The sequence below is a fragment of the Epinephelus moara genome, chromosome 2 (genome assembly GCF_006386435.1).
Source record: "Epinephelus moara isolate mb chromosome 2, YSFRI_EMoa_1.0, whole genome shotgun sequence".
NCBI lineage: Eukaryota > Metazoa > Chordata > Actinopteri > Perciformes > Serranidae > Epinephelus > Epinephelus moara.
In genome coordinates, this window is record NC_065507.1 from 34,319,835 (window position 1) to 34,344,469 (window position 24,635).

Sequence of the window (24,635 nt, forward strand, 5' to 3'; positions counted from 1 at the left end):
TTATTTTTTTTCTTTTTTTCCAATCAGTGTGCACTGTGTATTATCCATTGGATATGCATGAGAGACTTGCAAATAAATCAGCTCCTTGTTTTGGTATCATGTTAATGTAACACACACTTATCAAAGAGGATGTTGATGAAGGTGCTAAGTATTTTTATAACTGCAAATGCAAAAAACAAACCAAAAAAAAAACATAAATTAAAAACAGTCTGAATAGATGAATACAAGCCTTGTCGCTGTCTGCTATCACTGTATTACATCACACTGGTGTAATTTGATGCTATGCAAGAATTACAGCATCAGTTACTGGCATTATAAAACCCATATTGCCATCCACTAGATAAAACAAACAAAACCAACAAACAAAAAGCTTTGCTAGAGGTTCTTCAGCTGACAGTGGGTCAGTTTTAAAAGTGACACAAAGTATAATAAAATATAAATAACACCCAAAATAATAAATTAGGGCTTAAACACACCTTAAACACAGCATATTATAATATCATATAATCATAACAAACCTAAGAACTACCTTGTGTGATGCAACCCATTCTAATTAAGTGGCATGTAAGTCTCCACTTTGTAAACACTAAAACTGTTGAAACTGGCTCCTGATCATAGATAGATAGATAGATAGATAGATAGATAGATACTTAATTAGAATAAATGGAAGTAAAGGGCTATATAAACCATACAAAAGAAATAGATTCACACATTTTGAAGTGGACTTCAATACGAGAATACGAGGCATATGTAGACCCTGTTGCTGATGGCTCGGAAATGAAGATCAAGCACAAATACCCTGTGAATCACGCAGGTGACCCCGTCAATACTGAGAGACTGGGACTTGATCTCTTCCTACAGCTGTAGCTGGCAGCAAAGCAGAGGCTTCTGCTTCTTTTCTGACTGAGCTGCTGCCTCACGCAGTCTGAGAGTGCAGAGATAAAGAGACTTGTCCTAAATGGTTACATCACTAGAAAAAAATACATCAGCCAATATGGGAAGAACCATGATAGGAAACAGGAACACAGTTGTTTATTCAAGTCAGTCATGACATCTACACAATCTATCTAAATCAGACATGAACAAACATAGAAGGTACTATATGTGCATTTTGAGGTAATACTAATGAAGGCTCAGTGTGTAAGATATAGGGGGATATACTGGCAGAAGTGGAATATAAAATAATAAATATGTTTTCTTTAGTGTATAATTCCCTGAAAATAAAAATCATTGTTTTTTCGTAACCTTAGAATGAGCGGTTTATATTTGCATAAGGAGTGGTTCCTCATCCATGGAGTCCAGCATGTCTCTACAGTAGCCTACAACGAACAAACCAAACACTTGCTCTGGATAGGGCCATCCATGTTTTTTGCATGGGCCGCCATAGATAGCAGTATGCAATGAGCTTAACAGTGTCAGAAAAACTTTTTTTTTTAAGGTGAAACTGCTTTATTCAGTGTTTTTATCAGTTTAAATCACTTGGTGCATTTGTTTTGGAGAGAAAGAGACCTCTGTGGATAATTCAGCTCCTCGTCAGACCTCCTGAGCAATGATCAGAGAAGGGAATCATAACTGGGAGTTTGCCCCTGGCACACGGGAGAAGTTTCAGCTGGTTGCAATCAGTAGTCCTCACAGCTAGATTCCACTAAATCTCACGAATCCAACACACTGCTCCTTTAAGTCTTCTTTTTCTACTGCTACTGTTTTGAAAACTTTAATTATTTTGTTGTACATGCTATCTTACACTCATTACATTTTTTGTCATGCTAAAATTATGCATTATCATAATGATTGTTGTATTTTTCCTAGATGTTTTGATTATAGCCTTTGTAAACTGGCAGGCGATATAGCTGTGTGTCTACTTTGGCACCATTAAACTTTCACTGTATCCCTTTAAAAACATTTGTTGCCTTGTCCTTTCATACAAGTGTGTCCTGGCCTTACTTGTTAATGTCAGTGGTGAGCTGCTGGGCCTCAGCGAGGTGCGGTGGCTCTGCATGAATGTAGTTGGCATGCCTCTGTGGCAAAAAGCCACCTGGGCCTGGGCCAAACTCAGAGCATGTTCACTCTTTGCGAATGGCATCTTCCAGATGCTCTCTGATCCTCTGCTGGTTGTCAATCTCACATGGAATCTATCCATTATCCACAGATACTTACATGTTTTTGGTTTGAGGATTGTAGACATTCAAGTCATTACATCTTCCTCCCACTGCGAAACTTTTTTTCCTTTCACATCACTCTCTCTCTCTCTCTCTCTCTCTCTCTCTCTCTCTCTCTCTCTCTCTCTCTCTCTCTCTCTGCCAGATATACTCCAAATACTCATCATCTCCACCTTCCTCTGGCAGACTTAGTCTTCTGGACATACAGCTGAAGGGCTGCTTCTGTGACCTGGAACTGCTTCCGCACATCAGCCGTCTGCTCCAGGAGAGACTCCACCAAAGGCCGCAGGGACAGAAAATTGTTGTCCTGCTGCACCCGGCTGCGTATGTCTGTGATGTTCTCCTACTGTCTGACTTTGTGCCCATTTACATGCCTCTCTCTCCCTCAGCCAAATATACACCATACTCATATACCCTACCCTGGCCAGTTGAGCTTCCATCTCTCTTAGCAATCTCGATCTTCTGCACGTCATTAATTGCTCCAGAAAAGACCAGGGCCCATGAGACAATTAGCTGATTGGCTATATTCCTGTCTCAAGAGTAGACCAGGGCCCGTAGGCAGACAGCTAGAAGACAACTGTCCCACTTTCATCATGGCTATAGGCCTACATGTGTTTACAATGTAATTCGTGGAGGAACCCTTATGGATGTGAAAGTCAGATAGGGCAAGCTATCCACAGCTGGTCTGAAGCAATTTAACACCCACCATAATAGTTAAAACTATAAAGCAGCACAAATTGTCATTTACCAAACCAGCATGTTCTGATCAGATTCATTACAAACACTAAGAGAACATGACATGTATCATGGAATATAAATCAGCAAACTTAAACTAGAGACAATAAAGCATGTTTGCATTAACCATTGTTACAGGGTATCTTTTCTTAAACTCCTTTAACAACTTAGCCCAGCACTAAGCATGATGGGAAATGAGGGCCGTTCTGGTGACATCATCATTCAGCGCCCATTCATCGGGACTGTGGCGGCATTTGAAACATCAATAAAAAAGGCTTCTCTACGCCGTGATTCTTGTTTTTAGAGTGGTCAAAAATGATCGATATGATCGAGAAGGAGGACCCGGTCATCAGCGAGGAGGAAGCGGCACAATATGACCGCCAGATCCGATTGTGGGGGCTGGATGCACAGAAGAGGTGAGTTAGCTCGGTTAGCTCGTCAGGATAATAGGTGGAGGGTTTGAGTTGAGGTTTGGCACACACCAAAGTGTTTGATTTATCACGTTTCTTTTTGTATTTATACATTGTTGGGACTTAATGATTATTGGAGGAGGCAGCGTGGAGAGCATTAATTCAGAATATCGATACTTGCATTGATCAGGATCTTTGCATTGTGTCCATCCATATGGACGTGCTGCGAGGGGTAAGCTGATAAAAGCCTGGATATCAATTCAGTCGATTTTTTGCTTGAACATACACGTGACGTATTTATAGTGAGTGGTCACAGAACACTTAAGCTTTATGTTATATAGAGAAAACAGCACTTGTAATGCTCCAGCAGATGAATTAAATAACCTTTATAAAGTATTTCACTGCGGGGAAGATGATCTTTTATAAATCTGGGCTGTCTATGCAGGAGAAAGGCGGAAATACTTTTGAAAGTGGTGTTATATTACTAGAGAAAAAGGCTGTGGCATTTGCTAGTGCTCAAGAGATCGAAAACCTACAACTACTAGAATGCACTGGTAGCTCTAGCTTGTTGTTTGTAATAGTAGCTGATTTTAGTTCACCTGTATGTTTTTGTTGAACTTGTCTCTTCAAATCTATGACCAGCAACTCTTGTGCAAAGTGACTTATTACTAATGAGCTCTGCAGTTCAGATAGAGTTTAAAGGGACAGTTTACCCCCAGATCAATAATACATATTTTTACTCTTACCTGCAGTGCTATTACCAGTCTTGATTGTTTTGCTGTGAGTTGCCAAGTGTTGGAGATATTGACCATAGAGGTGCCTGCAAGGGATATCTCCAACACTCAGAAACTCACACCTAAACAATCTAGATTAATAAATAGCACTATGGGCAAGAGGAAAAATATATATGTGTGGTTTGGGGGTGAATTGTCCGTTTAAATAACTACTCTGTTGCAAACACAACCCATACCTCACCCATACAGTGAACAGCAATCAGATTTTCCTCGGCATGACATTCAGTCTGCATGCATGTTTTTTGTTTGTTTGTTTTTTGTAATAGGTTGCGAGGGTCCCGTGTGCTCCTGGCAGGTTTAGGTGGTCTGGGGGCTGAAGTGGCCAAGAACTTAATCCTGGCTGGAGTTAAAGGACTCACTCTGTTGGATCATGAACTGGTACACATGCTGACACAGTGCACATACACAAAAACATTCTCAGGTGTGCTTTTCTGTGTTCTCATCAGAGTTCCCTGTCGCCTACAGAGTGGACTTGGTCTTCACTTTAAATTAGACATCTTTGTTTTCAGCTATCAACTAAACATTTGTGTGATACATAGCCCATAGACATAATTTAATAGCAAATGGCTTTCTGTGGCAGCTTCAGTTTTTGCAGTTTACAGTATGTCCACTAGATGGTGCCTGTGGCAAAGTAATAATCTTCTGTGATTTTCACCTTGCAGTGAGGAAACAGACAAGCTATTTTGCATCAATTTTAAGGCAGTTAACTTTGCAATAGCAGCTTCACTCTGGCTTTATATCACATTTGGAAGTGAATATTTAAAAGTCTGGTGTGTAAGATTTAGGGGGTTATATTTGCAACAATTGTTTACAGTATTCATAACTATGTTTTCTTTGTTTATAAATCACCTGAAAACAAGAATTTTTGTGTTTTTGTTACCTTAAAGGGACACATTTCTATCTACACACAGAGCGGGTCGTCTTCCATGGAGTCTTCCATGTTGTTTCTACCTTGGCCCACAACAGACAAGCCACACACAGACTCTAGATAGGGCCATCTGCATTTTTTTTCCCGCTGCAGCCACTGTTTCCTATACAGCTTGGCACATAGAAGTTTCAGATGTACAGCCTCACCACTACCAATAAATCCTGCACACTAGACTTTTAATCTACAGCATGCATGTCTGTGCTCTCTGTGGTCCTGTTTAACTAAATAATTTATAAATATGTGAAATACATATATATTTATAAAACAAGCGAATTTCCAGTGGAGTGTTCACTGGATTCTGCATTCTGTAAATCATCTTCAGCTAAATCCCTTCTGGCACAGCTCACTGTATTTGTGTGCCCCCCAGGTGTCGGAGGAGTCATGTCGAGCTCAGTTCCTGGTTCCGGTGACAGCTCAGGGTCAGAATCGAGCCCAGGCCTCTCTGGAGAGAGGGCAGAACCTTAACCCAATGGTGAAGGTTCATGCCGACCCAGGCAGAATTGAAGACAAACCAGATGACTTCTTTCTACAATTCGATGCAGTGAGTGGATGTGAACATTTATTAAATAAAATCAAACCTGGGGTGTCGGTGGCTTAGTGGCAGAGCAGGCGCCCCATGTACAAGGCTGTTGCCGCAGCGGCCCGGGTTCGAATCCAGCCTGTGGCCATTTGCTGCATGTCATCCCCCATCCCATGACTATCCTATTTATAAAGGCAAAATGCCCAAAAAAATATCTAAAAAAAAAAGAAAGAAAAGAAAATCAAACCTAGACTGGGTAACTGAAAGACGGATGTACTCAGATTTGTTAGTGTCTGCATATAAATGGGACATTTTAGAGCTAAGAGGAATGATTTGACTTAAAAGCACAGCCTTTCTGGCATAGGTTGGAACATGTTAAATTCATGTATCTTTGCTTGTGATGTACCTCCTCCTGCGATACTTAAAACTAGCGTGAGAATCCAGACTTTTTATTACCCAGTATGACCATGTTGCTTGTAGCCCACATCATATATCGAGAGTGGCTTCAGGACCAAAACTGCTTTAAGTTGATTTCTATAAAGTGCTGCAGTAATGTTATCAGCTTAGCTTTATTCTTCAGGAAACATTAATAGTGACATTTTTTTTCTTGATTCAGTTGTCTGTCTTACAGCTGGTTGTGATGTAAGTAGCCTGTTGATATAATTAGAGCAGTTGCTGTTTGAAAGCCTGTATTTGCCTGATATGCAGTGGGTGGAGAATGACCTTTTTGGTTGGCTATTAAAAAGCTTCACATTCATGTGATACTTTACAGAAAAGTCAGATGTGGAAGACAAATGATAAACAAACATGGACATCTTGCAGCAGCATAATAAAATGTATAACTAAATGGCATTTATGATGGTTAGTATGGGTAACTACAAAAAGAAGTATTTGAACATTGATGTTTATGTGCTGCTTTGTTTTTAGGACATCGGCTCCGAAACAGGAATTAAATTGAGATGAAACAATAACTATGATGCCTTTAATTTTTACATCCACACTGGGTTAACAGTGTTGGAAATATAGCACTGTCTTTGTCTTATTACGTGAATCAATTGTCTTCCATGTAATCCCCCCATTTTTGAACACAATTACGTGAATCAATTGTGTTCAAAAATGGGGGGATTACATGGAAGAAGGCTACAATTCCCACACTGTTGTCGACCCAAAATTAATGTGAAGAACCTTAAACACTGTGTCAGCTTTCAGGGTGTCATTATTGTATTTGTGTGCAGGAGTACAACTGCACCACGTTGAAGATAATAGGTTTTATTAAATCTAAGTCAAGCTCAGGTTGCAAGGCCTGTTTGGATATTCTGATTGAATCACCTGATGCTGGTGAAATTGCAAATTAGCAACATTATTTCTCTTATTGTATGAATCTAGGATGAAGGTTTTGATTCTCTGTAGTAGGACGTTGAAGGAGCAGTGTGTAGAATTCAGTGGCATCTGGATAGGAGGATTACAGATTGTATCCAGCTGAAACTTCTCCTGGTCAGGATTCCTTCAGTGTTCACTGATCAGGTTATACCATGTGCCAAATTATCTGCAGAGGTCTCTTCCTCTCCAAACAAACAGACCCTGTGATTTAAATTGGTAAAAAATACTGAATAAAGTAGTTTCCAATTACAAAACAGTGTTTCTGCAACACTGTTCAGCTTGCTGTTGAGGGGCCCTAAACTAGGGGGGAGACGCAAAAACACAAATAGCCCTATGTAGAGCCAGTGTTTGACGCATCCATTCTGGGCCACCATAGAAACGCGTGACTCTGCGGACAAAGACCAGCTCTATATATAGATACAAACAGCTCATTCTATGGTGACAAAAACACAACAGTTCTTACTTTCAGGTGATTATAAACTATAGAAAACATATTTAATTATATTATATTCCATTTCTGACAATATATCCCCCTAAATCCTACACGCCGGAACTTTATATGTTGCTTTTTTAGTCACAAATGTTGCATATAAAAAAAAAAAAATACTAAGAATAAAAAACAAGTTTTGGGGTGGTTGATGCAAAAACATGGATGGCCCTATCTAGAGGCAGTGTTTAGTCTGTTGTCTGGGCTACTGTAGAAACATACTGGACTCCATGGATAAGGACCCGCTCCCATGTGAATATAAACCGCTCATTCTAAGGTAATGAAAACACTAATTTTTATTTTCAGGTGATTATATGCTAAAGAAAACATAATTATTCTATTCCACTTCTTCCAATATATCCCCCTAAATGCTACACACTGGACCTCTAATTCTCGATGGATTTACCCATGGCAAAACATGATGACATAATTGGCACAATATAACTGATATTATGATTGTATTATCTGCATTAATTTCCACAAGCAGCTTTACACATGCTGGATCTCAGTTTTATCACAAGTAAATGTATCTGAACACCATCAGAGGACTGACAAAAAATTTTTTCCCCCTCCTGTTGTGTCTGAATTGTCGGCAGCCTTCCTCCCTCTGGGGGTGCTGTGTGAAGGTCAGGAGGAGGGAGGGTGGTACATGGTAAGACGGAGAAAAAATAGCAGCAAGACGAAGTGAGGGCGGGATGAGATGGATGTTAGTAGGACAGGGGGAGGGAGGATGAGAGGGTAGCAAAAGAGAAGGCAGGACATTTCAAAAAGCTCAAGATAAAATTACAAAATGGAGAACAGAGGGGGTCTCTCTCTTTATCTCTCTACTGTAGACCACTCGTCACTTTTATCTGCTTCCAGGATGTATCTGTGTGTGGCTCAGTGGGAAGATGGAGGGTGATTAAAGTGGAGCGGTTGTGTGTTGTGCGGAGTGTGGACACAGTTTTCATATGAGAGGCCTAATTACTGAAGGATGGCATACAAAAGTACAGCTTACTCACTCTCTTTGCTTCTTTCAAGTACTTTTTTTCTGCGGTGGTTCAGTTTAGTTTCTTACAAGAGGGAAAAGAAAAAATACCACAAAGAAAATCATGACAGGCCGACAACGTGTTTCTTTTTCTTACACATTCAAATCACCTAAGAACTTGTTTTTCCATTCTTAGTGTTCCTTTCATTCAATGTTTGTGATAAAACAAGCAACATTTAAAGCTACAATGTGTAGGCTTTCAGGGGATATACTGGCAGAAATGGAATATAATATAATAAGTTTGTTTTCTTTAGTGTATAATCACCTGAAAATAAGAATTGTGTTTTCATTACCTTAAAATGAGCTGTTCATATCTACATAGGAAGCGGGTCGTCATCCACTTAGTCCACCATGTTGCACCATCATGTTTCTACAGTACCCCAGAACGGACAAACCAGACACTGGCTCTTCGATGACAAGTCGACCAGCATTGGAAAAACTGATTTTTAGAATGAAACTGCCTTAAGCAGTGTTTTTACAGGTTTTAATGACCTGGTCTGTTTGTTTTGGAGAGGAGGAGACCTCTGTGGATAACCAATCTCCCAGTGAAAACCTCCTTAATAATGAACACTGAAGGAATTTTAACTGGGAGATCATGCTTGGCACATGGAATAAGTTTCAGCTGGTTGCAATCTGCAATCCTCACCACTAGATGCCAGTAAATCCTACACACTGCTCCCTTAAAGTGTGAAGTAAAAAAGATCATTTTTAGTCATCAAAAGAGTGTAACAGTCATAAACGTAACTATTTAGGACTGCATCACAGACATGCCAATAATTGCCAACGGAATCAGATTATTATATTGTTAAATTAGAAATCATGCATAGACATACTCATTCCCACTGTTTCACTAATGAGAAGAGAAAAAAACATAATTGCAAAAGTGTTTCATGAGAAACAACCAGTATTGAATTAATTCGGCTAGTAAGTTGGTGTTTATGTTAATGTAGGATTTGATGAGTCATAGTAAGATTGCCATTAAAAAATAGGTTTTTAATACAATTTTTAAAAATAGGATAATCCATTTGTTTTCCTCCCATCACTTCCTTGTTCCTCTGATGCTGTAATCACACACTTGTTCTGGGTCGAATAATGCTCACAGACTTTAGGAAAGGAAGAGGTGGAGGTTAATGACTGATGTTGTGCATCCACCAGGCTGTAAGAGTAGTTTTTCTTTTTATTAAAGATGAAACTGGGACATCTTGTTTACTGTAAATACAAATAAGTATTTGCAGTGTAGGACTCATTGATGCAGCATCAGTCTTATCAGTGAGCCGAGGGTGTTTTGGGTGTGCTGGACTGAGTCTGCAGGATAAGGTGGACCCAGCCCACTGATCAGTTGTTTACAGTCAGTCACCAGCCCACCAGCAGCACATTGTGTTGCTTTGCTGGCTGTAGCCTTGCATGGTGGTTTACTTGGGGAGGTGAACTGTGGCCAGAAGCTGCTGTGTGTGGCTGCTGCAGTAGGTGTGTCTCAGTCAGTTTGGTTGCTGATCAGCCACTTTTCACAGTTTGTTGTTCCAAGAGCTGAGCAGCCTGAAAGTAACTGATGGATTTGTTTTTGCTGGCAATTTTCAGATGTAAGACATGTCCATGTGTCCCTCAGGGATTAAAAGCTAGACAACAATATTGCTTGATATTTTTTGTTGTTGCAAGCTGTTTCGATGTTATGTTAATGGGAATGGAAATGAGCAAATGGCAACACAAAAACAAAGGAGGAGAAGGTGCCTGTCAGACCAACACAGTGGGAGTTCAGTTTCATACGTTTTCATTTTTAGAAATTAAAGGTGCTGGAAGGTGTAGAAAATACAAATCTTACAGTAAATATAAACAGTACATGTTGACAGAAAGGGGGCATACAGCTATACATCTCTGCTGTACACACAGTGTAGCAGTAACAACAAGATAGGATCTTTGTTTCCTATCCTGTCGCACTTGAGTCATTGCTCATTTGGATGGCGTCTCTCAAATGCTGTTTGCCAAGTTCTCATCTTGGATTAAATCCCATTTTGACGTGTTGATGTTGAGACACAGAAAACTAGAACCAAAGTTGCAGAAGCTGCAAATATAGCCTGTCAAATTGAGATGTGTCTATGGACGTGGTGAAAATACTGAATTAACTACTGATATTGGGCAAAGTTTCCTCTCAAAACAACTATGCCTGTTAGGCTGAAAGTTATTTTTCTCTTTGTCTGACACAGTGTTATAAAGCCACTCTAAACGACATGCTCAATAAGCACTTAGGAACAATAAGCTCTCTATAAATGTGGTTACCAGGTTGTTGTCCTTGAAGTAGCCGTCTTTCCAGCACAAAGACTCATGCATTCAGCAATAAGTGGAATTAGGGGAAAATCTGGTGTTTAAGATAAAATTGGTTAAACAAATGTGAACCTATGATATGTGTAAATGATTCTTTATCAGTAAACCTCTCATCTTATGCATTACTATATAAGTCAGTGATGATGGATGGATATTTGTTGGTGTATCTACAGTATACAGTTTAGAAGCACTTTGGCATTACTGGTTATACTGGTGACACTGGTAATTGATCTGGCAACACAGGAAGCCTCTCTGACCAGAACTTCCACTGCGTGTGTTTTTCCCCCCTCAGGTTTGCCTGACAGGCTGCTCCAGAGACCTGATGGTGCGGGTGGACCAGCTCTGTTCTCAGCACAACATCAAAGTCTTCTGTGGGGACATCTATGGTTACTATGGCTACATGTTCTGCAACCTGGGACGGGAACACAACTATGTAGAGTAAGTGTGAGTGTGTGCATGTGTGTAGTGACCATAACCTACTTTTATGGTCCAAGAGGCTTTTCTGTGGAGCAGTTTTAGCTGAATATGTGTCCCAAATTTCAAGTCAGTTGTGCGAACAGTGTGAGAGGCATGTCGATTACAGCGCCACCATGGGGCCAGTTGGGGTCATATTTCGTGGGAAGCATTTGCACATCATTTCCAGTTATTGGTCCAAGTTTCATGGCTCTAATTCATTCCCGCTCATGGGAGTTACCTAATTACCATCTTTCATAGTAGTATTGATTTAATTTGTAAAGTTCAGTTTCATGACATTAAACAGGTAAAACTGTTATTATTTCTGGTGGCAGGATGATTTCTCTTCAGGTCAAACTATACTATGCTGCTGCTCCACCGTTGTTTCCCCAACAATGTAGGATATCTTTCTCTTTACTCTCTACTTTTAGGGAGAAACCGAAAATTGTGAAACCGACTGGAAATTTAACGGAAGACGGTCCAGAGACAAAGAAAGCCAAAGTTGACCCCAACGAGACCACCATGGTGAAAAAGGTAAATGTGTGCAGCTATACAGACTGTTAGCCCAATACATATATTTTTATTTTATTCTACCAACCAACCTGATGATTTCCATTTATTTGGTTGAAAGGAACAACTGTATGGGTGATGAATACAATGATATCCTTTAAATGGGGGCTAGAACAACAAATGCTATGATAGGAGGAGTGGAACATATTGAGAAAGTTTGACACTTATGATCATTTATGAGGTCTGGTCATCTTGTTTCTTTCCTAATGAGTCCAAAATGAAATGTTGTCTCTTTTTTTGGTATTGCTTTATTATTTCTTACAAACACTAACTAGTTTGTAATCGGTCTGCATACATATAATTATGAATGTGTATGTATATATATATATATATATATATATATATATATATGTATATACACATGAAATCCGCACAAATCCAAATAAAATGTTTGAGTATAGAGTGAAGTTCACCTCCTATTGCAATTACTTTTTTTTTCTTTTTTTTTCTTTTATCTCCAACCAATCAGACGGCCAGCTTCTGCACTCTAAAGGAGGCTCTGGAAGTCGACTGGACGACTGAGAAGGCCAAAGCCGGGATGAAGCGAACACCAGTGGACTATTTCATGCTTCACGGTACCTAAAGCATCATTTATTAAGTAAAAATACTAAAGGTTTTTTTTTTTGTTTTGTTTTGTTTTTTTCTGAAACAGTAACGGATTTTGGGATGTTTAAGATACTTTGAGCTGTAGTAACTGCGGCAGTGTTTCATTATTTGCGTTTTAAACAATCAGTGAGTGGAAATATAGTAAGGACAGACTAGAGATGTTCCACTACCATTTTTTTTCTTCCCAGTAGGAATTCCAATACCCGAATTTGCAAATCGGTCGATACCAGGTACCAATTCGAAATAAAAGCTGCAGACCATTAACCCTGTATGGGAAATGATTGCTGTCGTCATATGGCATGGCTCAGGTTAAACATTTCGTAAAACATGAACAAAACGTACATTTAATAAATGCCATAGAGTTTTCTTTTATGATTTAATTTCACATTTTGCTAATGGCAAACAGTACACTATTAACTGAAAAGAAATTATTCTTTTCCACTCAAAACAGTAGGTGTCAGTGGCTGCACAACACAACCTGCTAAGTAGGCTATTTTTTTAGAGCAACAAAAAATAATTGATTTACAGAAATAAATTTATTTGGGTGCGAAACTACTTTAAGGATTATTAATAAATTATATTATGATGGATCAGTGCATAGATTTGTGTGCTCGACAATATCTGATCCATAATTTTCGGTAGTATTGGAGGCATTTCCGATACTGGTATTGGTATCTGAACGACTCCAGTACAGACTAATGGATAATGATAATTAGTTGTTGCATCTCAAAAAACTTAATTTTCTAGGTTTTGGAAAGTTTTGAAATTAGAGTTCTTTTAGGGGTGATATTTTTTTATTGTAGGCAACATTATCTTTAAATTCGTACCATTTTGTTCTACAAAATTAAAAGTATGAAGTGTTTTCTTAGAATTCTAGTCTTGTTAGACTTTGTAAAGATTTTGTAAAGAATTCACACAACACAATTATCAGTTAAAGTGGCAGTAGAGCAAGGAGAGGTCTTCTGACATTTCCATGTAGGAGGAAAGACATGAACAGAATTTCCGTACAGAGAATTGATCAAATATTACAAAGAATCCTGAGAGGTCCAAAAAAGAATAGAAATTTGAAACTGAAAATGCGTAGGAACCCCACAGCGAGACTGAAACATACCCTGAACATGCAAAGTCACTGGTTGTTAGTCAGTTGATAAGATGTCATTGCACGTGTATGGAAATTTATGTTTATAAATTTTGTTTACTTATTTATTCAATTATTCTTTTGACAGGCACGGTGCATATAAATAACAATAGCATTAACGATAAATGTCGTTTGAGAGAGAACTGTTAAATGTCAGGCTTGGCCAAAAGATGTTGGTGGGGTTTAAGAAGAAAATTAACAACAAACTGGGACTTCAATTCAACCAGCAATTTTGATGATAAAAAAGAATATTGTCATGTTGAGTTGCACATGAATAATCACCTGCGAAATATTTAGAAACCATCAACGCAAAGGAATTATTTGACCCATTAAATAAATCTTAAACCTGCCTTCCTGTTTTTGAGGTTATTTATGGTTTCTGATGACCTTCTCTTAAGAGTTGTTATTGTCCCTCCTGTCACCTGGCCCTGCACCATGCACACACACACACACTCACTACATGCTAGTTTCCATCACAGGCTGTCCATGGCCAGTCATGTGCACGGAGCGTAGAATAGAGAACAGCCTGACACCTACACTGCATGACAACAAGCATATAGAACAGGAAATAACTAGAAAAAGGGAATTGGGTGCAGACTTAAATTATGAAAGCATTTTCTATGCATAAATGTTTAAATAATGAAAATTCAGTTAAATGTATGCAGGATGCATAAGTCACAAATACTACATGGAACAATGCAGTTCTGCAAGTTAATATCCTATTTTTTATATATTTTTTTTAAATGTATAGAATTTATACTATATATATATATATATATATATATATATATATATATATATATATATATATATATTCCTCACTAACCAGGATTTGGTTGCAAAGATCATTACATATTTAAAAAGCTGTTAAATTAAATTATGTGATTGTCTAATTTGCAGGTACATATGGAACAACAAACAACCTAGGTTAAAATTAAAATCCTCCACCCTGCAGCACACTTAATAGAGGTCTGGCTCTGCCTAACATGTATGGTTCCATGGAGCAAAAAAAAGCAACAACTAATTGTAGTTCAAAGACAGCAGGACCTCGCCGTCTCAGGTCTCAATCTGAAGAAGTGCATGTTTAGTTTTGGTGCTGTCATCACCAATACAACAGCTAACCTTAGACAAGTGGAGGAGCATTTACATTACACCAATAAGTGAGATTTTCAGAACTCATAATGACATAACATGCACATACTATGTTTGTTTGTAAGCAGTTGAATGAGAAAGGTGTATATACTCTAAGCCACAGATACAACTCAAAAGGTGTTTTAACCCTTTAGGGTCTATCTACGTCCCAACCCTCAACTACGGTCATGAGCTCTGGGTAGTGACTGAAAGAATGAGATTGCACATACAAGCGGCCGAAATGAGTTTCCTACGTGGGGTGGCTAGACTCAGCTTTAGAGATGGGGTGAGGAGCTTGGACATCTGTAGGGAGCTCAGAGTAGAAACGCTCTTCCTTTGCGTCAATAGGGGTCAGTTGAGGTGGTTCGGGCATCTGATTGGGGGGGCCCCCCTGGGCACCTCCAGTAAGAGGTGTTCTGGGCACGTCACATTGGGCCTGAGGTAGACCCAGGTCATGCTGGAGGGATTGCATATCTCATCTGGCCTGGGAACGCCTTGGGGTCCCCCAGGAGGAGCTGGAAAGCGTTGCTGGGGTGGGGTCCCCCAGGAGGAGCTGGAAAGCGTTGCTGGGGAGAGGAACTTCTGGGGTGCTTTGCTTGGCCTGCTGCCCCCACGACCTGGCCCTGGATAAGTGGATGAAAATGGATGAATGGATAGGACAGGGATACTCAACTTGTTTTGCCTGTGGGCCACTTTTGCAAAGTGACAGGAGGCCAGGGGCCAGTCACAGCAGACCCACACAGGTCAGGTATGCGCAGAGGCATTTCCAGGATTAGAGGACATTCAGGCCTTAGCCTGGACCTCTGTGAGGGGTGCAGGGGACCCTCCCCTGGCACTTTTTTAAAGAGACAAGGTCTGTTTTGATTCTTTTTTATGCATTCTGTTACCATATGCGTATTAAGAGTGATGTTGATGTTCCAAAGACCTCCCTTTTCTTTTATCTACAGTTATGCTTTGCTCTTAAATGTTATGGAGCCCATGCGGAGAAGGTCCTGAGGCACACACAGTAATTAATTTGATTTCCGATTCCCCCCTCAGAGGACTGGGGTCTAGGATTTATACCAATCTAACAGATGCATGCGTAGGAGAACTTCCAATCATTAGAAAATGGGAAGACGATATAACCTCTGAGGAAAACACAATTTTTTGGATTGCAGTCTGGAGCAATTCTTTTAGATGTTCAGAGAACCAACATTTGGTTTATGCAACTTTATATTTGTACTCCACTATGTCTCACAGGTAAATATTATATTTTTTTACTGCACTATATTTGTCTGACAGTTTAAGTTGCATTTAAGATTACAGTTTTCATCCCCTTCCTGCCCAGTGAAAACCATTGTTGTGGTTTTCTTCATTTTGTATGGACATTCAACATGAGTTTCAACTTTCTGACAATACCTGCTGCCTGCAGGTTCATCCAACCCTTTAATGTAGTCTTGGTCCTCTGTTTCCAATTCATGTATGGATTTATCACTTCCTGCCCTCCATTTGAATTCCCTGCATCATACTAATAGCGTGATTGCAAGAAAGCTATTAGCACTGCCAATCCAAAAACATTAGATTTAATAAGAAAACACCAAAGCATGGAATATTTTATTGCACTATAAGTACTTAATGTACTTTTAGTAAAACATTTTCCACCACTGATTGTGAACATCTTGGCTGGTTAATTTTAGGTGTGCCAGCCATCATGACCCTCTTAACCCCCCACTGTGAAAGTAGCCTCACCCTATCTTCAAGTTGATGTCTGAGTGGAAACACGCCTAGTTGTTGTTATTTTATTTAGTGGATGTGAGACAGGAGGCAGTGTTATTATTCCTTTGCTGTTTCTATAATTGGAGCCAGCGGTTGTTGTTTTGGGTGACAGATGAGGAAGTGGCTCTTCCTCTGTTACAACTGCTTCCTGTCTGACTAGGAACAGTCGGGTGATCTGAAGTGTGTGTGTGTGCGTGTGTGTGCGTGTGTGCGTGTGTGCGTGTGCGTGTGCGTGTGTGCGTGTGCGCGTGTATCCTTATTATCATTTGTATGTTTGATCTATATAATTATGTTTTTTTAATATGGAGCAGCCTGAATAGATGACTCTCTCTCAAAGCATGTCTTGCTTTGAGAGAAGGAACATGAACTTTCACTCTTTCTGTACAGATGTTGTCTAAATCAGAAAAACATATTTTCTTCTGTATTTGACCTTCATGTGCAAGTTTCAGCATAAAGGGCCATCTTAAATATTTCCCCTCTGATTTTAATCTTTGTACGAATCACTCCTACATGTGTAGGTTTAGAGATGCTATCGTTGTTCCATCCATGAGCACATTATTATTTTCTGTTATGAAATTCTGTTTGATTTCCTGCCTGGCACAGACCTGATGTCATGGGTGCCAGTCTTTAACTTTTTACTAACAAAAGTTTCACTGATTAAAGGGCAGAGCTGCTGAGATGTGAAAGTGACTCATTGCCATTGCTCGTGTGTCTGTGTGTGTGTTTGTATGAGTGTGTGTCACGCTGGTGGAAATGGTCGTGGGAGGAATTGACTTCCTCATGTGGTTTAAGTTAATGGACGAACAGGAAATGTGGGGGTGAGGTGTTGATGTGTGTGTCTGTGTGGCACCGGTGGAGACGTTGGTTATTTGAAATATTGCTCATGACCAAATAAAGTGCACGCTTTTGATTTTTCATTTCTCAATCAGTCCTGCAGCTGACTCTATGACACAGGAAAGGGTTTTTTTTCCCCGCCCTAATATTCTTTCTGAACATGTGTAGGTGTGTGTGTGCGTGCTATGCAGTCTGTGTGTGCACGCTCTTAATTTGATGTGGGGAAGCGTAGGCCTAATCGGATGAAATGGTTGATGGTGCAACCACATGCAGATCTTATCCTGTTTCAGAGATGAGATGCCGTCTTTCCATAAGATGATAATTCACTGTGGAAGTCTCTTGAAAACGTGATGAAATTATAATAGCGCAACAGATTATATGGAAAATATTGCTTTTGAAAAATGGTATAAACTTGTTTCCAGCCTCTAAGATGTTGCTTATCTCTGTTTATACTTCTCGTGCTTCCTGTTCTCCCTTTCTCTTTTTTGCCTGTCTTCCCTCCATCTCCACAGTTCTGTTAAAGTTTCGTACCGACAAAGGCCGTGACCCTGAACCAGAGTCCTTTGCAGAGGACAGTCAGCTCCTGAGACAGATTCGCGATGACGTCCTGGAGGCCTTGGCAGTGAGCAGTGACCTCCTGAATGATGACTTCATCAGGTATAAAGTGTCTTCACGTGTGACTTTAATTTTACACAAGCATGACACTGAATTGATACATTGCTCAGATAGGAAGTGGAGGCTTGTTTGCATTTCAACTGAATAAAATGCTAAAGTGTCTTGAAAGCAAGATAGTTAGTCTTTAGTCCGGCGCTCCATTGACTAATGAGCTTTAGCGCCACATATCAATGTGGTATCCATTTAGAGGTGGTGAAATTTAAGTGTTTTGTGTTGTAAAAGTCTTGTCTTTATTTTATTTTCTGTTGGCTTTGCTGACAGATAGCCAACTAGCTGCGTTAACATGCGGCAGCATGGTGCTCACTCCCCACTCTTTGGTCTTGTCTTGAAAGCAAGTTACTCTGCTAGGACTGAGTCAGGTGGGAGCCAGCTAGCAGTGCTGTTTATTTGATGATTACTACTGGAAACATGGTAGCCACCCTCCAGTCTCCCCTCAGGTCGCCCTGGTGAGTAAATGGCTTCATGTTGAGCGACAAAACCCCTTCAGCACTGTTAACCGCTGCATGTTAGCACCACTAGCCATACTGGCACTGCTAACAGTGATAACATAGTTAACAATGTTAAAGGGGGTTTGCTGCTTTGCTTGTGTTGCATACTCACCGGGGCTACCTAGGAGAAGACCGCAAGGGGACTGTAGGGACTGCTATCAATTAAAAAGCCGCTAAGAGGCTGAGTCTGGCTCGTAACTATAAGCTCCTTGTTTCCCGACAAATTCTCCATGGCTGCCTGTCTGACTACCAGAGAACTGTCAAAACTGCCTACTTCTCTGCCATAGTCTCTAATAACAGCCGTAAGCCCCAAGTTTTGTTTAATGTTCTTAACTCCCTCATTAATCCTTGTGATGTCTCCCCCCCTTGTGCCAGCGCCTTCCCTCTGTAATGACTTCTTTCTTTCTAAAAAAGCTTCTGCCCTCAGTCCCACCCTCACTTGTGTTGGGCCCATCTCAGGCTCTTCTACCCTCTGCCCTGCTATGCTTGACCACTTTGAGCCTCTGTCCCTCTCCCAACTCTCAGATGTAGTCAGTCATCTGCGGCCTACAAAATGCCCCTCAGACAGTATACCCCCCCATCTTCTCAGGGAAGTATTTGACTCAGTTGGAGATAGTGTCTTCCTGCTGATCAACACCAGTCTCAGTTCAGGCTGTGTCCCCGTAGCCTTTAAACATGCTGTGGTGAAACCTTTAATCAAAAAGAAAAATCTGAATCCCTCAAACTTTAGGCCCATATCTCAGCTCCCCTATTTATCCAAGGTTCTAGAGAGAGCAGTATATAACCAATTGCAGTCTTTTTTAGCCCAGCACAACATTCATGAAAAGTTCCAGTCTGGCTTCAAACCTAAACATAGCACCGAAACTGCCCTGCTGAGAGTCTTTAATGATTTGATTTTAGCTGCAGACTCAGGTAACTCTGTCATCCTGATGCTTTTAGACCTGTCAGCCGCCTTCGATGCAGTTGACCACGCGATCCTGCTACACCACCTCGAGCACCTACTTAGCTGGTTCAGGTCTTATCTGACAGATCGGGACCACAGTGTTTTTGGTGGTATTCACCAAATAAGCAGTGCAGCTAGCTCCCACCAGACCCGGGTGGTGAGCGGTGCAGCAAACTGAAGAGTGGTGAAATTGACCTATTGAAAGACGTGTAACCGATAACCAAGTAACAGTTACCCATTGACATCCCTAATACATATACATATATACCTCCCTGTTGTAACTTCGAGGGAAATGGAACCCCAAACATAAACTTAAACAAGTGTGTGATGAAAGTACTTATTTCTACAATGCCTGTATTTCAGCAAGTATGAAGACATGCACAAAAACAGGTTGTCATAGATGTAAAGGGTTTTCATTTTTAAGCACTTTCACCAAAACATGTGCAGTATCCCCTGTAGAACCTGTGACATGGTGGGAAAAAAATGCCATCTATGTAAAGGCTATATAAAAGTGTACATTTTCCATGATTTAGTCCTTTTTTTAAAATAGACAGCTAGATGTTTCACTTTAACAATTTAATGTTTCAGATTTATCTTACTGCAATGCAAGAAAACCTGCACTAGTGAGTTTGTGATTTACAATCATGAGCGAAGTAATGCTGGTGAGGGTTTAGTTACTATCGTCCACACTGTGGAGGTCAGACAGATGCAGTGCTGTTTTTTGTTTTTTTGTTACTAAAGTCTGTGGCCTAACTAGCTTCACATTAGTGATTTGAGACTAACTAACTTCCACATCTACACAGTTTACCTTCATCTGTGGAAGGGGGTGATCGGCAACTAATTAACCCAAGGTTTTGAGCTTCCTCCGTCAGTGAAACGCTGTTTACTTTGAGTCTGTCTGCAGTAATGAAAACACAAAACATAAATCAGATGGAGATTTTTCTATATTTAACTTTCTCAGTTTCTCATCAACATCACACGTTTCTTTTTACGGTTTGTCTTCTAGCTACTGCTTCTCTGAGATGTCTCCAGTGTGCGCTGTCGTGGGAGGAGTTCTGGGACAGGAAGTTGTAAAGGTACGCTTGTTAACAATAGGAGGCTTTTTTATAATTGCATACCACCATATAGGAGCTTCATAACTCCAGGAAAAAATCTGAAGAGCTAAATGTTACGGACTACGATGCATCTCATCATATTCATTCTGCTTTAGTTAATGATGGCCAGTCTGGTGTGTGAGGGACTCAGTCAGCTGACAGGTGGCCACTCAGCTGGTTCCTGGGTCAGCTTCAGAAAAACGGCAGCAACTCTTCTCTGTGCAGAAGTGATTTTCACTGTGACCACAGTGAAACTCAGTGTGACGCTCTGGCAGCAGCCTCTCACACGGGTAAAAAAAATGATAAAGTCCTCAAGCTGAACACATGAAAAACTGATTGGTGTTTCAGCAGATAAAAACATTAGTAGGAAATCCAGTGGAAAACGTATAACCGAACAGTTACATTAGAACCATTTGTACATATAGTATCCCTCAGAAAATAGTTTAGAGCCTGACTGATAAGGGATTTTTGGTGATATTTGATAGTAAACTGTAAGTAATCTGTACATTGGTTATTAGGATTGTGGATCTTTGCCACAATCCTAATAACCAAAGTACAGAGTACTTACATATCTGATATGTACTGTGGCAGGATATTGAACAATAAAGTTGTCAGTGTTGCCAACTTGACGACTTTCTTGCTAGATTTAGTGACTTTTCAGACCCTCTCAGCGACTTCTTTTTTAAAAAGCAACTAGCGACAAGTTTTGTGACTTATTCAGACCATTAAAGAGAGAAATATATGATAGGTCATTTTCATGCATGCTGCTCATAGTAATCGCAGTCCACAGCTCTTCTGCCATCAGCACAGGATCTCTTTCCCTATCCTCTTGTGCTGTGCAATAGTTATCAGACAGGTGGGAGAGGAGGAGACACCACTTGCCATGAGAGTTCAGTTGTAGTGACTATCTAAAGTTACATTGACACTCTCACTCTCTGGATTGGAAACACAAGAAAGCAGTTCACTATATTATAAGCACCATACCTCTCGTGCCACTCAAATGTTTTGTTGAGGATTTTTCTATTGAATCTAATTCAGTGAGGTTTTAATGCCTGTCTTAATGCGCGATGATGTCACCATTATGCAAATGAGCATCTGGTGACTTTGGAAAAGAGTGGGCAAGGCTGACTTTATTGTCAATGAACTGCAAACTTGAGTGAAAATTAAATCCTTAGAAATTGTTTGACAATTTGAATGGGGTTTGGCGGGGCATTCATGATGACAGTGATGTTCAAGTAATTTAGTAAATAAGCCAAGTTACCCCTCTAAGCTAATGCGTGCTAACTACGGTAAGGACGGACAAGAAATGTGCAGCATGTTTTGCCGACACTAGGTATCAAACAAAAGCCAGATTGTATTGTACTAAGTTATTGTGAGCTGTAAATTCACCACTTCTAAGCAGAAGGCAAAGGATAATGTTATCAAAGCCTAGCAAAGTAGCAAAGCCTCTCTAACTTCGGCCTGCTGCCTCCATCTAACTTAGACTCACCCTGGGTCTGGGTCCACAGCTGCCTGTATCAGAGAGCAGCATGAAGGTAAATTTTGGGACTGAAATGTCCCCAGAAGTACACTGCAAAACAAAACAATTGCTCAACTTGAAGAATCTCAGTCAACTGAGGGATCTCAACCTATGATTCAAATCTTCCACTTTCAGGGGGCAACCCTAGAATATATACAGTTGAAGCTAAAAAAGCAGCACAAAGACCTTGTTTGAATTCAGAAACTCCGTTGCTGAATTTAAGCAAAAATGACTTGAATGTATTGAAAAGAATTAAATAAGACTTTGATGTTCAGCTTGATGTGTAAGTCTGTTAGTTTCCTCTGATGGAATTCACAGACTCAGTATGGTAACTCAGCTCATTAAGATTCACGTGGTAGATAAAAGCAGTATCATTATGGACTGCTTCTTCAGTGCATGACCTGAATAAGATTTCACTGAACAGATTAAAAACTGCTGTGTTCAGGGTGACCTCAGGCTGAGGTTAAGAGGAGTTCAGGTCAGGGGTGTGTGTGTGTGTGTGTGTGTGTGTGTGTGTGTGTGTGTGTGTGTGTGTGTGTGTGTGTGTGTGAGATGGGACTGACTGCATTACAATGGCACAAGGCCAACTTGCTGTCTCTATGATGATGATGAAACTCACTGCAACTGGCCAACAGATGTCTCGCAGGGTGAATCTGACTGATTTCACTCACTCTCAGAAAACTGAGCTCACCTTATGGACTAAACTTTGAGTGTGACAGACAGGGTTGTGTGGGTTTGCATGCTCTAACAAAGATGAAAAAATGGGCATAAAAATGTTTTCCTCTGGTCGTACTGGTCTGTACATTGAAATTATAACAATGTTACAATGTTAGCTGCCAAAACATTTTGTGGCATCAGATGAATTTTCACATTCTAAGTCATTACTTGATCATATACACAACCACTCAAAAGTTTGGAATCAGCTGTTGTATTGATGTTTCTCTTCTTTCCCTCAATAATAACTTTTCAAACAGAGATAATAACAATATAATTCAAACACCTGATGTATTGTTTAAATTTTACATAGTTTCAGATTAATCAAATGACTCAAACTTCCATTTACTCGATGTCCCCACAGAGTTGCATGGCAGGGGAGAATACTGTGTAAACTTGGATTCAGAATTTGTTTTTGAGCAGGGCTGTTGGCTGTGATGTAATTTCACCTGCGGTTTTTAATGGTGACTCAGCAGCACATATGTGGTGTTACCGCCATTTTTTGTTGTTTTTGCAAATTACTTAATGTATCCTGATTTTAGTGCTTTATAAATAAGCTTTATCTTTAGCCTATTTTTAGATATATTGTTGCTTTTTAAATGACAAAGATGACACAGTATTTTTTTAAAAAATAATGTAGTACTTGTTCATTGGTCAATGCAGAGCACACAAGAGCAATGAGGCAAAATAAAGGGCACAGGCTTTTTTCAGCTGAGACGCTTTGGTTGTGTCTCGTCGCTATGACACAGAATATCCGTGGGAGTAAAAATGTCAGCACAAGGTAGAGTACCTGCTCTGGATGAAGGGAAGGCTGAAGCATGTTGGGAGAGAGGATGGACCCGCTGGTCTATGTGGGTTCAGTATTAATTTCTCCTCCATTGTTGTAGCTCAGCAATGAGATGGTTGATCTTTGTGGTATTTGTCCCACCCTCCTTCACTGTGACTGCACAGCTGGGTAAAATTGGCTGAAGAGCAGCTGCAGGGTTTTACCCGAAGTTGAATGGATTTTCAACCCTTGGTGATCAGACAAAAATGGCAGACGTGCTTCAGCACAGAAAAGAAGCTCAGTGCCTTGTCAAGGTGCTGGAATGTGTAGCAGAGAAGGACAAGGAACATGGACATAACAGTTTTGGCAGTTGCTTTGCCATTCCTTGTGGCTGGCTCGTCAATGCTGCTGTTATTGTGTCAGCCCATTTCCCCAGTCCAGAAAAGCATCAGTGACCCTCAATCATTGCTGAAGCACATTGGTGCAATTGGTTTCTAAATATTGAGTTAGTGTTAGTTTTTCTTTGGGCCCTCTGCAGTCTACTTACTTCTATTGCGTAAGTAGACTGCAGTTTGAAGAGGAGCTTTGCCAAAGCAACATGTTGCCTGTTAATTCAAGCTTGTTAGAGGTATTATTGTACACTTGACAATGAAAGAAGAACCTGTTTCTATTTAAATCTGCACACATTTTGATGTTAAGCTTCGCTTCTATCTATCTATCTATCTATCTATCTATCTATCTATCTATCTATCTATCTATCTATCTATCTATCTATCTATCTATCTATCTATCTATCTATCTATCTATCTATCTATCTATCTATCTGCTTTGTGGCAGAAGATTACAAACTTCTGAATGGTAGTGTATGTTGTCACGATATGACCTCAGTGGCTCATTAACAAAAGTGTCCTTTATGTTTTTTTTCTCTCTGTCCTTCCCCTCAGGCTCTCTCGCAAAGAGACGCTCCACACCGGAACTTCTTCTTCTTTGATGGTCGTAAAGGCAGCGGCATGGTTGACTTCTTTGGACCAAACTAAACGGTTAAACATAAATGAACGTCCAGAAAACTTTTGTGTTTTCCTCAGTTTGTTCTGTCAGATCATTTATATCAGGTCTTGCTCTATTAAATTAGTCTGTTGTTTCATTTTTTAAAAGAACATTTGCTAATAAAACATTGTTAAGTAAAAGGA

At 40.0% G+C, this 24,635-nt stretch overlaps 1 protein-coding gene across 1 annotated transcript; it reads left to right on the forward strand.

Annotated features, from left to right (window-relative positions):
• The first annotated feature begins 3,089 nt into the window (after positions 1 to 3,089).
• Positions 3,090 to 24,635, forward strand: sae1 (SUMO1 activating enzyme subunit 1). The gene is made up of 9 exons (XM_050072611.1): positions 3,090 to 3,310; positions 4,365 to 4,476; positions 5,394 to 5,567; positions 11,052 to 11,197; positions 11,644 to 11,746; positions 12,252 to 12,357; positions 17,759 to 17,903; positions 20,359 to 20,428; positions 24,390 to 24,635. The coding sequence occupies exons 1-9, from the start codon at positions 3,210 to 3,212 to the stop codon at positions 24,480 to 24,482; spliced, it is 1,050 nt and encodes a 349-aa protein (XP_049928568.1). The 5' UTR covers positions 3,090 to 3,209; the 3' UTR covers positions 24,483 to 24,635.

Excerpts from the sequence above, each read along its gene's own strand:
- sae1 (XM_050072611.1), top strand. The coding sequence starts at position 3,210 with ATGATCGATATGATCGAGAAGGAGGACCCGGTCATCAGCGAGGAGGAA. Across the intron at positions 3,311-4,364 it reads GGGCTGGATGCACAGAAGAG|GTTGCGAGGGTCCCGTGTGC; the intron begins GTGAGTTAGCTC and ends TTTTTGTAATAG. Across the intron at positions 4,477-5,393 it reads CTCTGTTGGATCATGAACTG|GTGTCGGAGGAGTCATGTCG; the intron begins GTACACATGCTG and ends TGTGCCCCCCAG.